Source organism: Centroberyx affinis, unplaced genomic scaffold, assembly GCF_046629955.1.
Source record: "Centroberyx affinis isolate AG114_WGS23_722 - 3 ecotype Tasmania unplaced genomic scaffold, CSIRO-AGI_Caff_v1 ptg000792l_1, whole genome shotgun sequence".
Classification (NCBI taxonomy): domain Eukaryota; kingdom Metazoa; phylum Chordata; class Actinopteri; order Beryciformes; family Berycidae; genus Centroberyx; species Centroberyx affinis.
Genome location: NW_027279398.1, coordinates 341698 through 365406, shown reverse-complemented (window position 1 = coordinate 365406; position 23709 = coordinate 341698). Strand labels below are relative to the sequence as shown.

At 42.3% G+C, this 23709-nt stretch overlaps 1 protein-coding gene across 1 annotated transcript; it reads left to right on the top strand.

The window, feature by feature from the left end:
- The first annotated feature begins 13259 nt into the window (after positions 1-13259).
- Positions 13260-22915, top strand: LOC139644820 (beta-1,4-galactosyltransferase 3). The gene is made up of 6 exons (XM_071520318.1): positions 13260-13533; positions 18094-18329; positions 19652-19839; positions 20136-20258; positions 20603-20707; positions 21455-22915. Exons 1-6 carry the CDS (start codon positions 13260-13262, stop codon positions 21762-21764), a joined length of 1236 nt encoding a protein of 411 aa, XP_071376419.1. The 3' UTR covers positions 21765-22915.
- The last annotated feature ends 794 nt before the right edge of the window (positions 22916-23709 follow it).

The following is a 23709-nucleotide window of genomic DNA, read 5'->3' as shown; positions in this document are numbered from 1 at the left end:
CTGAACTGAGACAGACAAAAATCTATTTAAATGGTTCCTGGCATTAATATGTTTCTATGTGATTAAAGTGATATTGCTTAAGCAATGTTTTGAGGCAATCGGGATGAGCAGTGTTGCGCTCAGCAGCAATGGGAATTGGCTACTGGGACAAAATGGATAAAATGGTGTGTCATAAGGAGAAAAGTATAAACCAAAAAGGTAAAACATTAACAATATTACTCACACATGACTCAAAATGTTACCCATGTATCTTGGGCCTAACACTGTGACATCAGATGTATACTCAGGTATTGATCTTGGGAGGAACAGTGTTTATAATTTGTGATCCCTTGAGTAAAGGCTAAAATACTGGAGGGTGGCAGGCATCGTCAGCGGTAGCCATACATCTGATAAATATACTCTTTTGTGGATATGCTCCTGCCAGTGTCTCGGAGGTCACAGAGTCGAGACAAATAGATGCCTCCAGTGAGTCGTCTCTGCTGCCTCTCCTTGGCCTTCCTCCGTCTCTCTAGTTTTTCGTCTGCCCAGGAGTCAAAGCAGCGCAGCTGGAGGTTGCAGCTCTCCCTTTAGACCACAAGATGGAGGAAGATTATTTATTGCAGCATCCTGACAAGTGGATTATGTCCAAGCTGCAGTATGCATCATTAAAACAAACACACAAGCATCACCTTTGTCCATTAGTCCTATGGGAAAACATAGCCAGGCTGAAACGTTACCTACACCAGTGGTTCCCAAACAGGACCAGGGACCCCCAGTGGTCCTTGGGGGAGCTCCAGGGGGTCCACAGCAAAATGAGGAATAGTTGAAATTAATTTGAAGTTGGCACAAGGAAAGAGTTTGGGAAGCCCTGACCTACATTATTTGATGTACATTAGTTCATGGAAAACAGTAGTAGTACCCACTTGTGTTTTGCTTGGTTTCTGTAAGGAAGGCGGTCAGTGACTTGGTCAAAAAAGTAGGGGCAGAGTGGCAAGGTTGCCTGCTCTGCGTGCTGGGACAACCTGGCAAAGACATGGTCCAGTCTGTGGTTTGGTCCAAAGTGCTTTCTCGGGAAGAAGTCCCACCACAAGGCTGACACCAAGGCCTCCACGCTGGATTGGGCCAGTGAGCGCCTACGAGGAAATAGCTGGTACTGCTTGACTGCCATAGTGGAGAGAACTGGAAAACCTGTTGACCTCTGGCCGGGAAAATACATAAGGGGGAAAAATCTAATTCAGCATGTTGGCACCCACGGAATAAAGTGAGGCTTTAGGCTTTTAATGTAGCAAGACAAGGTTGTCTTGGAAATACATGGTCAAAGCTTTAGGACTGTGAAACATAACATAAATTATCAACGAAGAGGCAATTATCAATACTGAATGATCTTACCTTGATTGAAAATTAATCTTCTGCGTGAAATGCTTTTTTCGTTTGTGTTTGTTTTGTTTTAATTTTAACCAGAAAGCGAACCCCGTTCTAGAATGCATATAGTTTGTTTAAACGCTCACATCTAATAATGATAATAATAATAATAATAATAATAATAATAATAATAATAATAATAACATGGTATAGATGCAAATAAGAACAGATCGAGTAAATAAATGGTATTTAACATAACTGGACCGATAAAAATCAATACAGAACAAATTAGGGGGAAAAATTGAATACCACGAAAATGTATGAATGAATAGCATGTGAAAATATCAACATTTACTAATTTACAGGCTGTAAAACGTGCAAGTGTTTACATTATCAAGTGTACAGAAGGCGGGGTAATTAATAAATCTACAGACATGTACGTATAAACGTATATATCATACTACTAATACTATTATGTTATATACTAGCTACTACTAGGCTACAACTTTTACTACTAGTTTTATTATCATACTACTAGCCTACTATGATGACTACTACTTGCTAGATCAGTATCATGTTAAAATCGTCTTTTAAAACTAATTTTATAGACTTGCTGTTATTTAATTACCTTTTATTATTTTGTTGCCCCTCCCCCTACCCATTTTATGGCTTAATTGTTTCTTTATTTCTTGTTTTATTGATTTTGCTTTTGGTCTTGTGTGTGTTTGTCATTTGTAATGCGTTTTTAACCGTTTTGAAAAGTGCTATATAAATAAAGAATACTACTACTATTGCTACCATACACTACACATAATTTGCCCACCAGAAAGCCTAATTGCTTTAGCTTCCCGTATAGCTGGGCAAATAGTGTAATTTGTTATTTTGATCTGACATCCAGCCACCCTTCCATCCACGGGAAAAACTTGTGTAAAACGTGTGAGTAAAAACTTGTGTGTTATCCAGTAAAGGAGGGCGGAGAGAATCCACGGTTCCTGCCACTGCTGCCGTGCCGTAGTGGAAATGCTCAGTCGCTTCACAGGAGTCCAGCACACCACATCCTACAGCATCAACTTCCAAACATATCCAAACAACGGAGGAGGGTGGGAATATCGACAGCTAACAGTTACCTAACCAACTATGGAACAAAAGAAGCTCTTCGGGTAAGAATAAAACCGCCAAATACAATGCTAACCTACACTAAAAACGTATTCATTGTGTGTGTGTGTGTGTTGTGTGTGTGTGGCTGTGGCTGGTAGCTAGCTAGCTAGCTAACGTCAGTTAACCAGCAGCGGCTAGCTTGGCTTGTCTTTCTCCTCACAGCTGGAGAGGATCAGTTGTAGTTGCAGGTCGGGAATTGCGGGCAAGAACACCAGTTTTCTCTGTCCAGGTTATGGATGTAAAGTGTCAAAAACATGTATTGTTTTGAGTAAATATTTTTCACGTTAGTTACACAACACTTACACGCTAGTTAAGGTTAGCTCAAGTTATAGTCAGTCCCATAACCCCCTCTTGATGGATGATAAACGTCTGTCTGCTTACACAGTGGCTGCAACACTGTTTTCTCTGTTTTTATTCATAAAGTGCGGGGTTTATTTGTTAAGTTAAATGTTTTCACGTCAGGTACACACCCAACACTTGTCACAAGCTAGTTAATGTTAGCTCAACTTGGTCAGTCCCTTAGCCCCCCGCAATGCGTGGATAGACGTTTTAGAAAGTCTCTCTGCTAGCCACCTAATTTAGTTTCTACGATACTGTTGAAACGAGACAGATAATAGTTTATAAGTTAGTTTTTGTTGGTGGGTGTGCGACGTTGGCTGGTTTGACGATAAGAGGAATTGGTCAAGAGTTCATTAATAGCTAACTATCGATGAGGACTTTGAGTTTGCGAACCTGATTAAACATTTCGTGTTCAACGTCAAGAGACCAGGAAATGTTGAAACTGTTTCGATTGTAATTTATTTGGCCAATTTATTCTATTCTTGGAACCTTGACTCTCGGTGGGTTAGCTAAACAACTTTCATCGTCTGTTATTCTGTATGTTTCCCTCAGCAGAACAAAAGGCCCTGTCGGCCCCCTCCCCCTCTGAACTGTCAGATTGATTGAGTCGATAGTACTTGTACTATGGAGGGGCAGGCAGGACGATTACTCTTTTTCAAAAGGAGAGGGCTCTAATAGCTTTATCTACAGACAGATGGGATGTTATCTTTGTCTGAATGTCACACAACTCCTGTATGGTCTGGATGATGCAGCCTATATACTTTTTGTGGCTTTGTGTAAATTCCCAGTAACACTTCTCAGTCTCAGAGGAAACTTGCGCACTGTGTACAACTTTTCACACCTTGCACTGTTGAGCAAGTCCCATAGGTTTACAGCTACCCTTAAGAATGAAGAAAGACTGGGTTCGCTATTATAGGCACCGGGTCTCGGGGCTACAAGGTCTACAGATTGGACTGCAATTTCCCAGAAGAATGTCTCTTTAAGGAACTCATTTTGTCCTGTGGTTACCCTACTTCTCACTGTTGAACTGAAGTTGCTGGTTTTGTCTTCGTGCTCACACACACCGCACTTGTGGCTTTGGCTGTCATACTATTTGGCACAGCACGTTGGGCATGAGTCAGCTTTGCTGTAGCAATGGGAAAGGACATTGCCATGATGCTGACATGGCTTACATTTTCTGACTCAATGTTCTCCTACTCCCATCTTATGTCTGTCAATATTAGCGTAGCGTTCCCTCAGAACAACTACTGGTGATCTCCTTAGGCCCAAACTGTTGCAGAGGTTTTCGTGTTGAATTCCGTGTGTTTCGTGTATAACCTGTTGCCCCAGTTTTGTTTTGGGTTCACCTGGTTGTTTTTGTCTCCATGGTTGTCATTGCTATGTCCCTGTCCCTGAGGGGCTGGTTATAGGTAGAGACGAATGCTGCGCTATGGAAACTGCATGAGTGCCACAGGGAAGAAAGACAAGAAGAAAAAGTGGGAGGAAGGAGGATGTTGTTTTTTTTCTCTCCTCAGCAGTCTGTCCCAGTGGAGTCAGACCTAAGGGAACAGCCATAGAGACGTGTACCAGCTGCACCCGCGATGAATGGCCAGGGCGCAGGAGGGGTTGCCATGACAAGGACGTTGGCACTCGTTGTTATGCAGACACCTCTTTTCTCAGGGCATGTTTGCACATGATTTCATTGCCCGGTCTTGCTCAGTTAGTGCACGAGAGCAGAGGCCTACTTGCGAATCTCGAAACTGAGATGACCTTTTTTCCCCGGAGCCTGATGTGCTTTTATGACTGCTAGTGGTTTGTGTACAGAATGAGCTATCCCTAACCGCTTGGCAGTCAAGTTACGAAAAATGATACTGTTACGTAACACTGCATGCCTGTTTTTTTTGGGTCCACATTGATGCTTGGGGCATTCTGTTGTTTGCTGACCCAATACTCTTGCCATCCATGATACCACAGACTAAGGCAACGATGAGCCGCGTGGAGTCATCCGGCCCCCAGATCGGTTTCCTTCCTATGTGCGGTATTACACACTACCCCCTTAACCAGTTTAACTAGGCCTACAGTTTTGGGAGTCGGTTTGAATATCAGATATGCATCTGGTATTATAGAGAAGATTGTTATTTTTCTTTTTCAGTGCTTGTGGATAAACACAGAGACAAACTGTTAATTAGCCTATATTCACCTGTTGTCACTGTTTTTTTCTTTTTGAGGAATGATATAGACCAGTTATAGTCATATTTCTAAATGTTGTGAGCACTCCTACCATTGGAGATGTTGTGAACTTAACATTTCAGAAAAGCCACTATTGACTTCTATAGAGTGATTGACCATTCTCACAGACATTCACAGGGAGATGAAGATTTAACTTGCTTGGTCCACTTTTGTCAAGTGAAGTGGAAACAACTACCATTCCTTTATCTAAAAAAATATAGTACAAATAAAACTTGATGTTCAGATAAGGAATAATTTGCGACCAAGTTTATACATAGTGTCCTTACAACTGGTATTTGTTATTCTGGTTATCACAGGCATATTAACACCACATAAAGTAACTTCTAATGTGGATTTCAGAGTAGTCAGTACACAAACTGTGAGAGGCCCTCCTATATCTTTTAGACTTTTAGTGGCTCTGTAAATAACGAGCCATCCCTAACCCCTTCACTACAGAGTTTTAATCTTCTTTTGGCCACACCGCCTCCCTCAAAGAAGATCTTCCCTGATGTGTCCGATCGAATAATCTCTTAATATAACCCTTAATGGTCCTACTTACAGGTGGAACTTAGCCTACTTCTGTTTGTGAGAATAAGGAAATGATAACCTAGTACTATTATTGTTGTGTGGCTCTGTGGTAAGCAGACACAACTGACCGTGATCTTGAGGCTCAGAAATTAGTAAAACCGTTTCACTATAAATCATTGTTCTCAGTGCTGCAAGACCCAGATTTGCTAAAACCTTTAGAGTTTCCTCTTTCCCAGTGTCACCTGTCCATTGCATGCACCTCTTCAGTGGCAGATGTTGTACCAGAATACCAATTAACCACAAATCTATTTGCAGTTGATGCAGACAGCGTGACAAAATACTGGCAGATAGACCTGAATGATTTGCAGTGCAGCAGTGTGCACTGAGGGCCGAGTTTGAAGCTCTTGGGGAGAGATTTTGTTCCTTTCATTCAGGACCTCTGCCTTCAGGCCCGTGGGGTGCTGGCCATGTTTGGAAGCACCTGTTGGTGTGAACAAATGTTGTGGTCAAGATAAGCCAATCACATGATCCCACAGATGCTGCCTGGCACACAAACACTCTTCTTCTATTCTTTAAGTGGCCACAGCCCATGTGCCATTTTCATTGCAACCAATCAATACACTAATCACTGATTTCATAGGTCCCCCTCTCTGGTTGAAGGTGTGCAAATCAGTGAAATCAGCTGTCGTAGAGATTGGTTGTAATGAAAAGTAACCTGCTCTTGGGCCTTGATGGCACATGTTTGAGAACTACTCCCAAGTATTGACGAACTAGCATCTAAGAAAAGCTATCATGTCCTTTTATTTATTTTTTTATTTAACCAGGCAGGTCAATTAAGAACAAATTCTTATTTACAATGACGGCCCTGTCCTATAGGAGCAGATCCGAGAACAGTCTCTACATGCTAATGGATGCAGCCTTGCATGTGTCCTATTTATGGCTGTGAGGCAGGCAAACATATTATTTCTATAGGACGTCGGTTTGACCGTTGGTATCGATATTTTTAGACAGAAATCGCAGGCATTTTGTGCCTATATTCAATATAGTTAAAATTGACCATTTTCATGCCAAAAGTACAAGTATGGAGTTTCCCGCAGAATTATATTCCTGCCAGGATGGAAAAGCCTTTAGAAACAGCGTTTAGACCAGCAAGTGACTAAAACTCTCCACCGCACCTTTTCAGTGGTAGGAGAACTACATTAGGCGTTTAAATTAAGAATTAACAAAAAACATAATTGAACAATGAAATGAATGCATAAACCATGCAAAGAAAAAAACATTTTCTTTGCAGGTATTTCAGGTTGTTCATATGTAGCTATGATCAGGGAGGAACCTCCATCATATCGGAGGTGGACGGCATTGACTGTTAAATGCTGCATGCACTCGTATCTGTGTTTCCATTTCTGATTGCATGTCAACAAATGTCCTGTAGTGTAAGGTATGGTTATTTAATGTGAAAGGATCTCTATTTTTACGACCTTGTAGTCTGTTTCCTGCTTGAAGAGACCAGTGGCAGAACTTGATGCAATCCTTCATAAGATCTTTATTTTTATGGCTGTATATTATTGCTATTCTTTATATTGCCCCTAACAGTGCTGGGTTTGAGCGGATTTGTAGTCAAGGTTGTGCAGTTAAGACTAGAGAGCTCTCGCTCATCCTCAACAGACCGATGCAAAGGGATGAACAGGCATATAGACCTGATGACACTCCTGAGCAGATGTGAGGTCCTCATCCTCTAATGCAGAGCCTTGCTGTGTGCTTCAGTGGGGTTAAGAGGTTAAGGCCTTGACCAGTAGACAACACAGTCTAGTTGAGTGTGCGTGTGGCAACCTTTCCTATCGTCTGCTCCTTCTGCTCTCACTCCTTTGGGACAGATGCTCGCCAGATGTGCTCAGCTTCTCCTCAACATATTTTCATCCTTCTTTCCTGTCTGCCTTTACTGCAGTAAGTTTTGGCCTTCCTTTGCCTCACAGACACTGGCTAAGCCACATCTTGCCTCTGAGGACCATTAGTCAATAGCTAATACTTTTCAGCTTCTGTTCCCCTCTCTTGCAACCAGTTCGCAGAAATGCCAATTTAAAGGGGAATGCTGCCCATTTCAACAGTAAAGTATGTCTTTCTCTACCCTCCGGGGAGTACTGTGATCATAGGCAAAAAGTTCAAATCGGTTCCAGAGCCAGAATTGCCAAGCACAGCTGGGTCAGTTCACAGTATGCTTTCAAATCGCCAGATTCATATCTTAGACCAAACTTCATTGACATTGCATTGAAGTGAAAAGGGGGCGTGACAAATTAGCATCTGAGGTACATAAGCAGCTCATGTGGCCTGACCCTGCTGAGCCTGGTAGTTCTGGCTTTAGAAGTACTCAGCAAAGGGTAGAGAAAGACCTATTTTACTACTGAAAATGGGCAGCATTCCCCTTTAAGACTTTATTTTTATAGTTGAGGAATGGTGATGATGTGTGCACAAATGCTGCCAATAACTTCTGGCCAAGGGACTTTGTTTCCTTGACATTAGGAGAGGCAAACAAAGAGGAAGACAGTAGAGAGTGACTTGGGTGTCAGGGCCAACTGAGTTAGTAGGCATGTCTGCTTAGCTGATCCTCTCACCGTCCTCCTTGGTTACTCTCATCTTGAGTCGGCCTGGCTGCTCATTTATCTCCCCCTGGGGCTCCTGTGGCTGTCTATGGGCTGTGCATGTGTGCTAGGCCATTCCCCGTGGGAGCCTGAACAGCCATGCAAACCATAAGTCCTAGTCCCTAGATGATGATCTAAATATATGCCTCCCATACTTGTCTCCGACCCCCATACCCCTACCCGCCCACCGCCTATTTATTCTCTTGTCCGCTCCTCTCATCTCGACCCCCACGCTAGCCTCCGCAGCTCCTCTCGCATTCATTCAAGTGTGTGCAAGCATGCATGTGGACATACCGTATATATGTAATATTAATGCCCCATGGGCAGGAAAGAAAATGTCCCATTTGTTGGCTGTTATCTGCCATCACTGTTTGAAGCGCACGCTGCACAGTGGAATAAAAAATAAGAGAGGAGTCGGGGAAGAGGACTAGAAGATGCTTGCTTTGGCGTACTGGAGCCTGTTATGTCATGCCAGTCCTGCCAGTTTTTTAAATTTCAAATAATGTAGAAAGGAGGGATATCCGTGCGGGAGAGACAATGAAGTCGAAAGCACATGGTCTAACCACGCTGTTGGCTGCTTTCTCTCTCTCCCCCCTCAGGCTCCTCTTAGTTTGCTCTGTCCTCTCTCTTTGGCTCGCTCCTCATCTTGTGAATTTCAGCCCAGCCTCGGTTAAACAAAAAAGAAAGAAAGAAAGATTCGTCTACATCTAGTCCCTGGGTCTCTTTTATATGCGTGCTAAGTCAAGGCCTCTGCTTTGTTGAAGGGAGGCGCCTGTTGCCAAGTTCTCCCACTGTAAACCCCAGCTCGAGTACAATATGGCCCTCCAGTGCTAAAACAAGCCTGATTGATTTCTCCCCATTGTAAAAAAAAACAAAACATACATATATCCTATTACAAATACATGTGAAACCTTGGACAATGGGAGAAGAAGAACAGGTTGCATCTTGGAAAGTTTTAATTCAATCTCTGTGGGATTCCTGATGCGTGGTGCTGTGTCATGTAGCACCTCACACTCACACACCTGATCGAGCTTGTCAGCTATGTTTTGTATTTGAAAAGCTGACCAGTTGAATCAGTTATGCAAGCTGGTGAGCGGGATGGAGTTTTTTTTTCTTTTAAAGTGAAAGGCTAGACCCAAAGTAAAGTACAGCCATTGCTCATACATACGGGGCAAAAAGTAACTATGGGATTTTTCAAGTTATTTCAGGGTTTCAAGGTTATTTCAACCTTTTTTTTGACATATACCTCCCATTCATTACTCACAAGAGATTACTGTTTTCCTATTTTTTCCCCTGATTTTGTGTTCCTGATCACATCTCTGAGCCGTGGAGTTAAATTCCTCTTCTGTGGGATTAACCGGAGTCTTTATGGCCTGATCTATATAAACCATATCCATCAGCTATGAGGTTATTATAGGGGCCAGGCAAAGCGAGAGGGGTCAATCCCACATCTGTTCACATTTCCACATGCAGATAAAAATCATCTGCAGCTGCAAGCAGAGGCTTTCCTCCCTCCTTTTTGTTTTACATATCTTCTTTTAAAGTAGAGAAACCTTTATTATCCTCTTCTTCTCACAGCCAGCTGTCAAAGCAAAAAAAAACAGTTGACAGTTACTAGGGCTGGGCGATATGGACCAAAAATCATATCTCAGTATTTTTAGGCTGAATGGCGATACACGATAGGCCTATATATATCGGTATTGTCTACGAAGTGGGCTAAATGTTCAGTTGTAAGTAGGGCTGGGCTATGGCTATGGACAAAATCAAATATCATATATCATATAAATATCATATCATATATTTTTGACCAAATACCTTGATATCGATGTAGGGATGACTATTGGTGCTTTCACATAATATTTACACAATGAGATTTTTGATAAATAATCATCAGTAATGTGGATATAATGACTAAGTGGGTAAAGGCAAATAATAGAACAGCTAGAACAGTCTGGTAAATTCAGAAAATTACATCACTTTACTGTAATGCAGCCTTTAAAACCAGGAAAAGACAACACTTATACCATATCACGATATTACGTTATCCAAAATCTAAGACGATATCTAGTCTCATGTCACGATAACGATATAATGTCAATATATTGCCCAGCCCTAACAGTTACATGTGCAGAACAATGAGTTGTCATCTATATAGCACTGCACAATGAATCATCAATCATTTATCTCTCTCTCTCTCTCTCTCTCTCTCTCTCTCTCTCTCTCTCTCTCTCTCTCTCTCTCTCTCTCTCTCTCTCCCATCTCTTGTTGAAGTGCTTAATCTTTTCTTCTTTGCTCTCTCTTCTTCCTTTCTCCCTCTGTCTCTCTCTACCTTAACAAGCTGTGTTTAATGAACCTGTCTCTGGTGAGTGTGAGGCAGATTGACTGGCGGATTAGGCGTGAGTCATGAGAGGGAGGAAAGGACTGCTGCGGAAACCGATGTACTCTGCACACATGTGAGTGCACATGATGCATTGCGTTTCCCCTGTGTAAATACATTGACGTGATGTCACGGCTGAACAGTATGTTGAATTCATACTGACAATTCAGTGGGAATGAACGCAATGCATATCGCAAAGGTTGCAATAATTACATTTTTTAAATTAATTTTTATAATGCACACAGTCACTAAGCAAAGTTACTATAAGTGCATGCATGGGAGACACCGCCTTTTAGCCCATAGACGGTATATAGTGAGCTTGTACAATATCAGTTGTAAGTCCAATGGGTGACATTCCAGTAGGGCTGGGCGATATCGACAAAATCAAATATCATAATATTTTAGTCCAAATACCTTGTTAGCGATAATGTGACAATATTTTGAGGATGAGTATTCGTGCTTGCGTAAGATAATGTTTCAAATCAGTAATGATCATTCGTGATATGTAATGTGTAATCAGAAATAAGTAATGTAGATATGATGAGCAGGTAAAGCCAGTCATTATTCATTTTACTCAGCCAAACCAGGCTAATAGGTTCAGAAAATTGCATCACTTTATTGTAACTCAGCCTTTAAGACCAGGAAGAAGTAACATTTAAGTTATTTAACAATAAAATGATAACCAAAATCTCAGATATCTAGTTTCATATCAAAATATTGATATTATACAATATATCGCCCAGCCCTACATTCAAGTAATCTACCATTGTAGAGCTACTGAAAGCTTTTCAAGCACACATCAGTAGGTGCTGTAGATTTAAAGTAAAACTTGACCTTTGGGACTCAAATCACAACTGCAGAATCTGTGGAAATATTGTCAATGTGGTATTATGTCCATACCATGCCATGCTAACATGAAAGGCAAGGTGAGAGTGCTGTCTCACCACGCCACTGTAGTTGTTTTTCAGATCATTCCCGCAGCCCTCAGTGGGATTAGGATTAGTGCTCTAACACTGGCTTCTTTAACGAGCACTAATTGATTTGTGAGTGAGGATGTGTCGGATACTGAAGCAGAAGCGCTAGAAGGGTGGGGATTATGCAAGGTTGGCGAACACAGCACTTGACACTCTGTACCAACACGACCTGTCGAGGTCGTTGGCTCAAGAATCGGGAAGTTTCATCCACAGAGCAGTGCATGTCTTTGCGTCTGTCCTCCGCTGTGGGCAGCAGGCCTCTCTTTGGGGAGGCATCTGTACTGGAGCCCACGCTGGGCCCGATTAGTCAAGGCTGTCCAACTGTGCCGCTGAATCTCCATGTAAACAAACACAATGTGTACAATTAGTCATTGTTTGTGTGGAAAAAACATTCTGCTGTAGGTAAAAAAATTGCTCATGTCAACAGTTTGGGGACAAACCGTGTCAGTCAATATAACTGTCCGAGCCTGTTTTTGTCTTTCAGAGCCCCGCTCGTGTGACTGGTCCAGATCCTGTCCGTCCAGCGGGTCGAGTGGCCCTCCTCCCAGCCAGCCGACCCTTGAGGTGTCTCGTAGCTGTGGATTGCATCATGATGGGACAATAGCAGTGGGCGTCAAAGCTCTCCCCCTCCTCCTCCTCCTCCTCCTCCATCTCCTCCCCCTTTTCTCTTTCTCTCAGCCTGACCCTCCACCACAACCCCCCCCCCTAACAAATATACACCCACACACACACACACACACACAACCCTCTGACCACTCCTCCCACGCTGGTCATGGTCTACTCCCCCTGTTTCTCTATCCAGTCAGCCAGTCTGCCACTCCAGTGAGTCGGTGGAAGCTGTAATCCTCTGTAAAGGGTAGAGCCTGTACGGCTGCATATGCTCCCTTTTTGTTATGGTGGCTGTTGTTGTTGCAGAGGCCTCCCTCAGGAGAGAACATGAGAGAGAACAGAAGGCAGCATAAAGCACACAAAGGGAGGAAGAGAGAGGGAGGGAGAGAGTGAGTGAGAGAGAGAGAGAGAGAGAGAGAGAGAGAGAAAGAGAGACACTGACGCTGCCATTTATTTGACTGGAGGAGAATGAGCTTTGCAGGGCAACTGATGGAATTCTGTGGGGGCGAAACTACATGATGTGGGACTGGCATTACCATCCCACGCCAGCCAAGAGGACCAACACTAAACTTTGGTGATCTTTGCCACATCTTGACCTGCAGTAGGGGATGCAGTGAATAAAGAGAAAAATACACAACCTTTTTTTTTTTTCCTGATTTCAGGATTTTTTTATTTGCCTTCTTTTTGGTGGTTTCTTCACTTTACAGCCTACCAAAAGTGCCTTTGGATAGTTTTTCTACAGTTACATTTTGTGTAGTGTTTTTTTTCACTCATCTTGCTCCATATTTCAACATATTGCCTCAGAATATTGCACTTAACTTTCTATACAGTAACCTTCACATTCACTGCCTGTTTCCATATTGTAGAGAAGTTAAAAAGTACTATCTGACTTTGTGCATGGGAGTTTACAGCAGCGACACAAGCTTTCACTAAATATAGAGTTGACAATCAACGCCCTGCTGATTTTTGTGCTTGGGAGAGCTCACATAGCCCCGAGTTAAATCACTGAAGGTCGGGTCGCTCAGGACCAGCTAGACTCACCGTCCTGCCTCCTGACTGCTGTTGCCGTGACGACGCAGAGCCGTCGCCATGATCGGCATCCAGTCCAAATGGCGCTACCTGTTCATGTTCCTGGGCATCCAGCTGGTGGTCATGGCGCTGCTGTCCCGAGAGGGCTACCACAAGAGGGTCACCTACTTCATCCGCATCTTCCGCAAGCCCGACAGCACCAGCTTGACGGCCCGCAACCACACGATGAACGGAATTAACGCCGGGGACGTATACGCCAACCTGTCCCACCTGTCCAAGGTTCATAACCCTGGAGACGACATGCCCTACTGCCCCAAGACGTCCCCTTATATCGGTGAGTGCTCTTGTCTAGTTCTGGCTCATCCTGTAGTCCCCATTCAGATTTTGTTGTACAAGGTAGATTCCTCTCTAATCTATAAATATTGCAGTGAAAAAGGTTGATCTGTGAACAAGAGAATTGGCCAAATTTCCAGAGACGCATATGTTTTTTTTTATCACTCCATAATGTTTTAGTTATTAGCGACTGATGGCACCCCAATGTCCCCCTGTGAGTAAAGCAACTGTCTGTCTGTCTGCATCATTTCAGGGGCATAATATAACTCACAGCAGTTGTGTATTATTAATGCCACCCTTCAGATATTTAAAGAAGTAGCAACAGGTTAACAGCAAATCAAAGTCAATGCACAAATACTAGCTTTGAGAGAAACACAAGGTTAGGTGATCGAGCTAAATTGATCCACTGTACCCTAACAAAAACAACAGGGTTATCAAACAATAGTCTACAGTTTACCACACCATTGTAAAGTACAGCAGTGATCAAAATACGTGCCTGATGCTATCAAGGCAGTAAAATGACAATGGCTAATATTCCATGTGGAGGCTGCATGCATTTGTTTTCTGTAGTAGCTAAGATGTTTAAAACGAGATTTGTCAAGACGTCAGTTGACATTTCCCGTTGTCTTTGTTTGATAAGTCATCCAGAAACAGGAAGTGTATCCATGTGAGTGTGTGTGTGTGTGTGTGTGTGTGTGTGTGTGTGTGTGATGAGTAGTCCATCTCACCACATCATCTGTCTTACCACATCATCTGTGTTCCTGATCTTTGGCTCATAGATGTGAACAGAGAATGCAGATAGCCTGACTTAGTGTAATTTTAGTTTGTGATCAGCAGATTACTCATGACATGGACCAGAACCTAAATTGTGCTATACAAATACAATTAACATGACTCCTCAAGCCAACTAAATACAATTGGTTTATTTCACTTCTCAACAGACAAATTGAGAAGTGAAATAAACCAATTGATGATATGATGTTGTCCAGCGGATATAATGTTATCATGCAAAGCATGATAACATCATATCATAAATAGCAGCAAGATTGCATCATGCAGGTAAAATAAACCATGGCAGAGAGGAAGGACAAACATATTGGGTAGCCATGCACAATAAAACAGACACTGACATACTGTACTGGCATGCAATGTGATAAGTAGGCAAACATACTGTATTGGCCACGCACGACAAAGCAGACAGTGAGAGATGGGCTAGTACAATAATATGCAAACATATGCAATATGCAAACATGAAACTGGTAACTGCAAGCAGGCAGAAACAAAAGACTAGGTATTTAACAAGTCTGATTGTTTTTGAGCCAGGATTTAAGCCAATGATGTAGCCTATGTCTAATGCTAGATGTTGTAATCACAATTATCAATCAAGATTATTAGTTTTGATTCTTGAGGAACAAAATTGATTTGCAGCACTTTTGGCATCTTATAACAGCATCTTGACCATTTTCAACTACAGCAGAAATGACATGTTTCAGTCTTGCCAATGTGCCAATATTCTAAATTCGCCAGTTGCTTAAACTAAAAGTTATGATACACAATTATGAACGATTAATTAGGCAGTCATGTCCTCTACAGATCTATACTAGGGCTGGGTATTATTCGGATTTTACAGATTCCAGTGCCATTTTCGATTCTAATTGTTCAGATTCTTCATCGATTCCTACTGTATAAATTGTCAGGGGGTAAACGATTACATACAGCTTTAGTGGAGTTAACTTTTTTTTATTACTGTGTACAGCTACTTTTGCCTCAGAGTTACTTTTCAAAACATCTAAGGCACATTTTGCCTTACCTGAGAGAACACAATACAAGACCAAGTGAAAACGTTTCAAATAATTGGATTCCCAAATGTATTTACCAGTTGGCGCGGTGAAGAAGAAGTGAGGAAAATCTAATATTGGACTTTTGGACCCACAGCGCAATCGTTTGGCTTCAGAACAAGCTGTGTGAAGTCATTTTGTGGCCTTTTTTTTCTGTTTTTGGAACTCTAAAGAAACAGTCTCCAGCTACTTCTGTTGTTTTGAAGAAGGCTGCCATGGAGCTGTGCTAGACAACTTGTCACATGGTATAAGGACATACAAACTTCACCGGTTTTTCTACTGACATGAGGGTAATGGTACATACATGGCAACCCCCCTCCTTCCCAATTTCGTCACTGTTTGCAATTGCAGCGCATTGAAAGGGTCAAAAAGGTTGTGGTGCAGCTCCTCCAGTAGCATCTAGCTGTTCAAACTGCTTAATGATTGATAAGAGGTATTGTTCATGTGGTGGCTTATCGATTCCAGTGAATTAAGCAATTTGTAACCGAGACTAAATTGGAACCGGTTCTCGATACCCAGCCCTAATGTATACATTGCGTATATGTTCTATGTTCAAAACCTATATTTGTCCACACTCTACCCAGGTCATTAGATCCTGCTTAATGTTTGTTAAAGTTTATGAACCAGGATGCATCCTGGTTCTTGCGTCCTGCTTAATGCGCTCTCAAAACAGGCTAAATCCTCTATTACCAGGATCTGCCCTCTGCCCCTTTGTTCTTACGGTACTGCCAGCAATTTTAAACTACATCATGATAACTGAGCCAGAGGGCATCGGCTTAAACATGATTAAAAAAAAAAAAAACTGCAGGTTTCTATGAATAATTCTAGGAAGAAAATATGGAAAAAGGTCATTGAGGTATTACTGCTTTCTACCATGCAGCAGGAAGTACAGACAGAAACCGCCCGCAGGTTCAGCAAAGCAGGTTTGACGAGGGGAATGACTGGTATTGACAGGGGAATGATAATTTATGTGTATGATCTGAACAGTGTTTACGGATCAAAACTAGGGGTCAACCTAGTTTTGTTAGGGCCGATACGGATTAACACTAATCAAGGAGACTGATAACCGATATTTGGGGCCAATATACATTTGCAGTAAATTTTAGTGTCAAAATTTACAGTAACACAAACTCCAACACAAAACTTCCTTTAAATGCCTTTAAACATATGTTTAATTAAATACTAGAAAACAGAACATTCTAACATTATATTTTGAGTGCAGGGAGCTCCTAGCAGCATTTCATGTAAACTGAACTGAAATTTTAAATAGATAAAAATAATTAACTAAATAGCTCCCCAAAACAGGTACATTTTACTGTTTACAAACAATGTTTGTCTGTTTTTTTGCTGTAGATACTAGAAAACAGAACATTTCAACATAATATTTTGAAAAATAGCACGGAGCTCCAATTTAATCAAAACGTGAGAGAGGCGCACCCTGGAATTTCTACATTATTACAAATGTTCTTAATGCTACCGATGTACCAACCCCAACAGTTTCACCTTTGCTCGCAATACTCATGATACTCATCTGTCATACTCATCATACTCATCATACTCACTGCTTCGCCTCGTGCCTCAAACCTTGTGAGTAAGCCTGTTTTCACACTGTCAGACAGAGCACTATGTGACAAATAATAACTATCGCATACGGCACCAAAATGTGTTGTGTATGCGAAAATATCATCCGCAGTCCGTGTCAAATTTGGACAACATACTGTGAGTGATGTTTATAGCAGACACTAAGCCATAGCAGAGAACAGCAAAGTGAAAATGATCAGGAATGACAAAGTCAAGGGGGTGTAAAGTGGCTTGTGGTCTGAGTTTACGAGCACAGAGAGAGTCAGATGGAGGCTCTGCTGATGCCTGGAAGCAGTTTGTGGATAAACTGGAAGCATCAGACACATCCTGGCAACTGAGGAAACTATTGAGTCCATCAGAGGCTTCTGTCCCTGCACTATGATCTATATGAATGATCCATGCTGAATTGGATCATCAGTAGGGAGGTATTGGTATTGAAAAACAGTTTGTGTCAGTACTTAACTGATTTTTGGTGCCTGTATAGAACTTCTTCCTAGAAGTTTTTTTTTAAACTTGAAAGGCATTAAAAAGCTTCAAAATGTTGAATTCTTACATCGAGAACTGAAGCTCTCTTGTTTATGGGCATTTGCACTGAGGAAATCAGAGAGTGATCTGATTTTGTTTAGAAAAGCAGGTGACATGTATAGAAATCATTTACTCTATTGCATACTGAAATGTGCTTTAATTCAACCAAGACAAATATCTGCCAAAGCGTAGTTTTAGAACCGGAAATTGGCAGTGTCAGAACCGCTATCGGTATTGATACATTTTCCAAGCACACCCAACTCTGTCCCTGTGTTAAAATTTCTCTCATCAGGAAAAAAAGGGGTTGAGTTGTGTCACCTGTGTCTGGCTTTTCACATATTCCATTCATGACGTAACATTCAAATCATAGAGCTTCACACTCGAACCAAACTATTTGCCTTCACACCATTAACCCTGTCTCATGGTTGACAGAGAATCATAGGAGTTGTAATCATTTCCTCTGATAAATACATGTTTGCAGTGTGGTAGAACTACTTCCTGTGTGAAGCTGTAGACAAGCTCTGTTCACAACATCTTAGAGGAAATATTCATGGTGAGAACAATGAGATCATAGTGCCGTTTTTTAAAAACCGTATCCCCCTGGTTTCTGCTCGCAGGTGGGCCGATCCACGTCAGTTTTCCGTCGCGGCTCACCCTAGCCGAAGTCCAAAGGAAAAACCCACTAGTGGTGCGAGGAGGACGCTACAGGCCGCCTAACTGTGAGGCGCGGCATCGCACCGCCATCATCATTCCCCACAGACACAGGGAACACCACCTCAAGTTTCTACTCTACTACCTGCACCCTTTCCTGCAGCGGCAACAGCTCAACTATGGAATTTACATTATTCACCAGGTAAAATACACACACACACACACACACACACACACACACACACACACACACACACACACACACACACACACACACACACAGCACACACACGACACTACTAAATCCAGGTTGATGAAGGATTTTAAAGTATGTTTAGTAGTTTTGGTCTCATAGTTTTCAGGTTAATAAAACCATTAGGCAGTTTGTTACCTGGTTTTACTGAAAACCATCATCTGTTTGGTTATTTGCTTTATCTATATGCACATAATTTCCACAACAGTAACAGGTACTGTAGTTGGTAGCCAGAGAGTATTCAGGCTGGATCAAAAGCGCCCTCTGGTGCTCTCTCATTGGATATGCATGTTGGAGGCTGAGAACACTCAGGCAGCTTAGAAGGTCTAATCTCTTTAGCGGCTTGTAACAATCCATTCATGTTTACTCTCCAACGCTTTATCTCCTACACTTCTCAAGCTGGTGTTTTGTCATTGCACAGTCCTATTGTTGACTCTTGCTACTTATGCTACGTCTTGTCTCTGCTACGTCGAAAGCTCAAAATAAATCTAGTAGGGTGATGCATTATGCATTGGGTTTGCTGTACTGCATTTGTACTGCATTGGTTCTCAAGATGGATCAGCAAAAATAACATGCATAAATGCCTGAAAAAGGGTGCAACATTGTCATAGTGACGTCCCTTATGAGTCGAAACAGTTTTCACCTCACCTCAGCACAGACTAAACATTCACTTGTTTAGAATTCTGCATAAAAAGTGGCTTTCACACATCTGTAAGATTGCAGTGTTTTCTGTCAGTGCTAGTGGTTTCCCCTCTTCACACTATGAGCTACTACCTGTGAAATGTCCCTGTACAATGTGTTCACACATGACACAACGGTCCCGGGAGAGGTGAGGCGAGGCCGGATGCTGCGTTTAAGGTACGTGACGGAAGACGTCACTTGTTACTGTTTTAGAAAAATGACGGATGAGGAGCTCCCGTGTTTCTCCTACTTTGTTTGGGGGGAAAAAAAACGCTCACTTCTGGTTTTCAGATTCCCGGGACTTTCACTAGGTCTTTAGGGGGGAAATTGCCAGATCAGCTTTTCTGGAATATCGACTCCTGCTCCCGTTCACACATGACTCCGACAGAAAATGTCATGAACATTTCTGGATGGCCCTGCATGTGTGAAAGCGGATTTAATTACATGCAGTTCAAATTGACTCAAGACTGGCAGGCATGGTGTCTAAGAGTGGCAGGTGTGGAAGTCTTAAGAAGGGATCTGAGTTGTATTTGTAACACACTCACGCAGCCTGTTGTCTTGACATTAAAGCGCCTGTGTTGCCTCCGCAGGCAGGAAACTACACATTTAACAGGGCCAAGCTGATGAACGTGGGTTTCCGGGAGGCCATGAGGGAGGAAGACTGGGACTGTCTCTTCTTCCATGATGTGGATCTCATCCCCGAGGACGATCGCAACACATACGTGTGCGACTCCAACCCCAAGCATGCAGCCATCGCCATGGACAAGTTTGGCTACAAGTGTGTTCTTTCTTACCCATGTTTTTCCTTTTGATAGTTCGCCCTGTCACAGATATACACACAACGAGAGAACATTAGAGAGAACATTAAGAAGCAGTAATAAGCAATTATAGACCACGTTTATTGTCTGGCTCTACAAACAATAAACACATCCATGTTGATGATAAACTCACGGATAAATGTAATTTCCAATATTCACAATCTAAAGACAAATAAAATTAGTCTTTGACGTGATGCTATGGTTCTGACTTTTGTGGTATACCTAATTTCTTTTTGTGGTCTATAATTCTCTCCAGGCTTCCATACAAGATGTACTTTGGAGGAGTGTCAGCCCTGACGCCACTGCACTACCTCAAAATGAACGGCTTTCCCAACAACTACTGGGGCTGGGGTGGTGAGGACGACGATATTGGAGTCAGGTGAGACCGGTTCAGGCCAGTTGCTTTTAAGGTTGAGAGGTTTCTCTTTGGACAAACTCATTGTTCGTAGCCAGTCGGAAATGGACATTTCCAACCGCCAAGTTGGAAGAATATCGCCTGAACGGTGAACAAATTCTGAATTCCAGGTGGGACAGTTGGAATTTGGGGCCATAGTGTGCTACCTAGTAGCATTTTGAACACAAAATAGGTCGGAGTTATAAAGTCATTCGTAAGAAATGTCCACATTCTGTCATGAATACATGTTTTGGTCCTCTTGAGCCATGCAGGGAACCATGGGGACTCTATTAACTGTCTTTTTTACTGTTTTTTTTTCTTCTTCTCAGAGTGTCTCTGGGTGGGATGTATATCACTCGTCCATCACTGAAGGTGGGCCGTTACAAGATGATTAAACACAAGCTGGATAAAGGCAATGATGTGAACCCAAAGAGGTACAGTACATTTGCTTTCAGATTGAGATAGTGTTACGGATCTCTTATAGGCTTGCATGCAAACTCAAAATATCAGATTATAGGAGCACATGAATATTTTTTTAGTAAGATGTTGACTTTTTCAGTTGGGGCCAAATTGAGCTGGTGCCCAAAAAATGGTTCTTGTCTCACAATTTCTCACCCAGTGATAAGCCTGCTAGCTTTACCTCTCTGCTCTGCCACGGGCCCACTGTCCTCTCTGTTGTGCTTTCCTGACCAATCAGATCGGACGTCTCCTCAGAGTCAGAGAGTTGTGTAGAGGGGACATGGAATTACAAGGCGAAAAGTAAAAGGCTGTTTCTTTTGTCGTGGAAGCGACCGTTTCACGGGGTTAAACTTTATTGATCTGTCTCGTACTGTTTGTACCATTTGTCAGCAATTTCCAAGTTAAGTTGATCAAGCTGGATTTAACCTTTATCTAAAGATTTATCTACACACGACAAGAGCTGACACCACCTACCCTGTATGTGGGCAAAGCTCCTAGCTGACAGCCCCTCCTCAGGTCCCTGGGTGCTGTAGCTCACACTCTCGTACCCCTTACTAGTCATCATTTATAATGTTGGAGATGTAAGAATTTAGTTGTATTCTACATTTGCATTCACTGCAGTAGAAGTCACTCTGGATGAGAGCGTTGGTTAAATACCAAACATGTAAAATGTGAAGGAATCCACTCTTGAATATTCACTACTCTTTTTTTTCCATTGTAAGGTTCAACATGCTGGCCAAGACGCGTCAGACCTGGAAGCTGGACGGGATGAACACGGCCGAGTACGAGATCGTGTCACGGCAATACATGCCCCTCTACACCAACATCACCGTCAACATCGGCACCGAGGCCGGTCTACACGCTCCTCCCCCAACGCCTCCTGCCAAAGCTGCAGGCAAACCCCCAGGAAAAGCCCCAGGCAAACCGCCGGCCGAACCGCCGGCCGAACCACCGGCCAAAGTCCCGGCAAAAGGCCCGGCCAACCCCGCTGCCAAACTCAAAGAGGATCGGCCAGGATTGACCAATGCCTAAGCTAGGAGAGCTGACGAGGCTGAACACGCCTCACTCTGCCTTTACTTCACATGGGATGATCATTTCAACGCGTGCTGTAGGACGAGTTTATGCCGTGAAGTTCCTCACACATTTTAAGCTTTTTCATCGGTTTCCTTCCCCGAATATGACTCCTTTAATTCGCGGAGGATCAACGACAGACTCAGCCAGAGACTTCTCCACTGCCTGCAAACAGCTGGCAAACACTCGTTTGGGTGGTTAAGTCACCCGTTTAAAAAGGAGGACAGGAAATGCCAAACCTGCTCTTATAGACTGCTCTCCACCCTGGTTCCTACGATCCTGTGATATCACCGTTTATTCTTTCAAGGGAGCCACAGCGAAGAGCGAAGGATAAAAGATGGACTCTGTGAGTTTATATATCTACAGCGCTGCGGTCGCTGGTTAAACCTTGCGATGCCTTAGAATCTGATCTCATTCTTTTCTTTTCTTTTTTTTTTTCACTCTTACCTTACGTTGTTTAGAATATCAGGTTCATATGAAACAGTTGCTGCGATTTCCAGCAGTCACATGGCAGAGTTGGACTCATTTAATTTTTTTTCTTTTTCTTTAGGTTTTTTTTTTTTTTTTTCAAGCCACTGAATACACAATTTCAGGAGAGTGTTTTTGTTTCCAGTGTGTGAAGCTGCTATGGTGAATATTGAATGAAGGATCTTGACTGATTGGTGTATGACTCGTAGTTTAGAAGCTTCTGACATTAGCGGCATGCACATCCATCAGGAAATACCTGGAGCCTCATTTCTAAAAGGTTCTTGAACACAAATGTCCTCCAGCCTAAATCCAAAGTGATCTAGATGCCTGAAATTACATCAATTTTTCTCCTATTTTCTGTGGTATATTAAAAGATACATTTCTATCATTGTCGAAGGTATGAATGCTGTAGATACAGGCGAATTTCGCCTTTTTTGTCCTATTCTGTAAAATGTACAATGAGACTAGAATAAAGTCAAAAGAGCATATTTATAAATGAGGCTCCGGGGCCACAGTGCTGTACAGCTACTCTGTATAGGATTTTATCTTAATGGTAATCAATGCATTAAACAGCCTTTCAACTCATGTCCTTACATTTTAACATATCCAAATATCTACAACCTTTTTGATTGTTTTTTTTTTTGTTTTTTTTTAAAGTGTGCGGTTGTGTATTTGCCTTTATCAAATAGAGCAGGTCCTGGTGACAATGATCAGTCCACTGCCTTCAGATGAGCTTGGCCGTTCACGTCAAAATGGAGTCTTTGTCACTCACCATTTTCTACCATTTTTCTTTATTTTAATATCTATTTACAGTAGCTGCTTATGTAAATGTGTCATTCAAGGGTGCTGGCTTACTCCTGCAACTTTGTATATGCAGTGGAACCTTATAATCTGCTAAAATTGTTATACCCCCACCCTCTGATGGACCCAGTGCAGGTCCATCAGAGGAGGCAGCCGTTTGAAGCTCAAGTTACAAACGAGCCACTTTATCCATCGAGACCCACAAATTGGTGCCGATGCCATTAGGGATTGAGAAGTGTGACAGTGGCTTGAGCCTGAAGCACATGGCGTATCTCCATGATTGCTGTTTATGTGCAACGAAAGCGCATGTTGCCGCGGGAAAACCTCCAATTTTGGTGATATGCGTGTTTTCACTTCAACCTCTTGGGCTAATGAAACCCTTTCAAAACCCATTAGATGAAGTCAAAATGATTTGCCATCAAGCGAAAAACAAGTCTGTCTTAGTTCCTGAACAAGTTGACATTTTGGAGATATGAGGTTTTCCCCCCCAACAGCGATGATGTGTCACTTTGTGAAATTTAAATACAAATTGGAGACTCGTCACAGCTGGAGACATCTTGAACATTATTTTTGTAGTATTTTTTTCCAGCTTCCAATAGTCACAGCAACACATAAAGTACATCGTCTCTTTTACCTC

Coding starts and splice junctions, on each gene's coding strand:
- LOC139644820 (XM_071520318.1), top strand. CDS start 13,260: ATGATCGGCATCCAGTCCAAATGGCGCTACCTGTTCATGTTCCTGGGC. Junction 19,840..20,135: donor ATGGACAAGTTTGGCTACAA/GTGTGTTCTTTC, acceptor AATTCTCTCCAG/GCTTCCATACAAGATGTACT. Junction 20,259..20,602: donor GACGACGATATTGGAGTCAG/GTGAGACCGGTT, acceptor TCTTCTTCTCAG/AGTGTCTCTGGGTGGGATGT.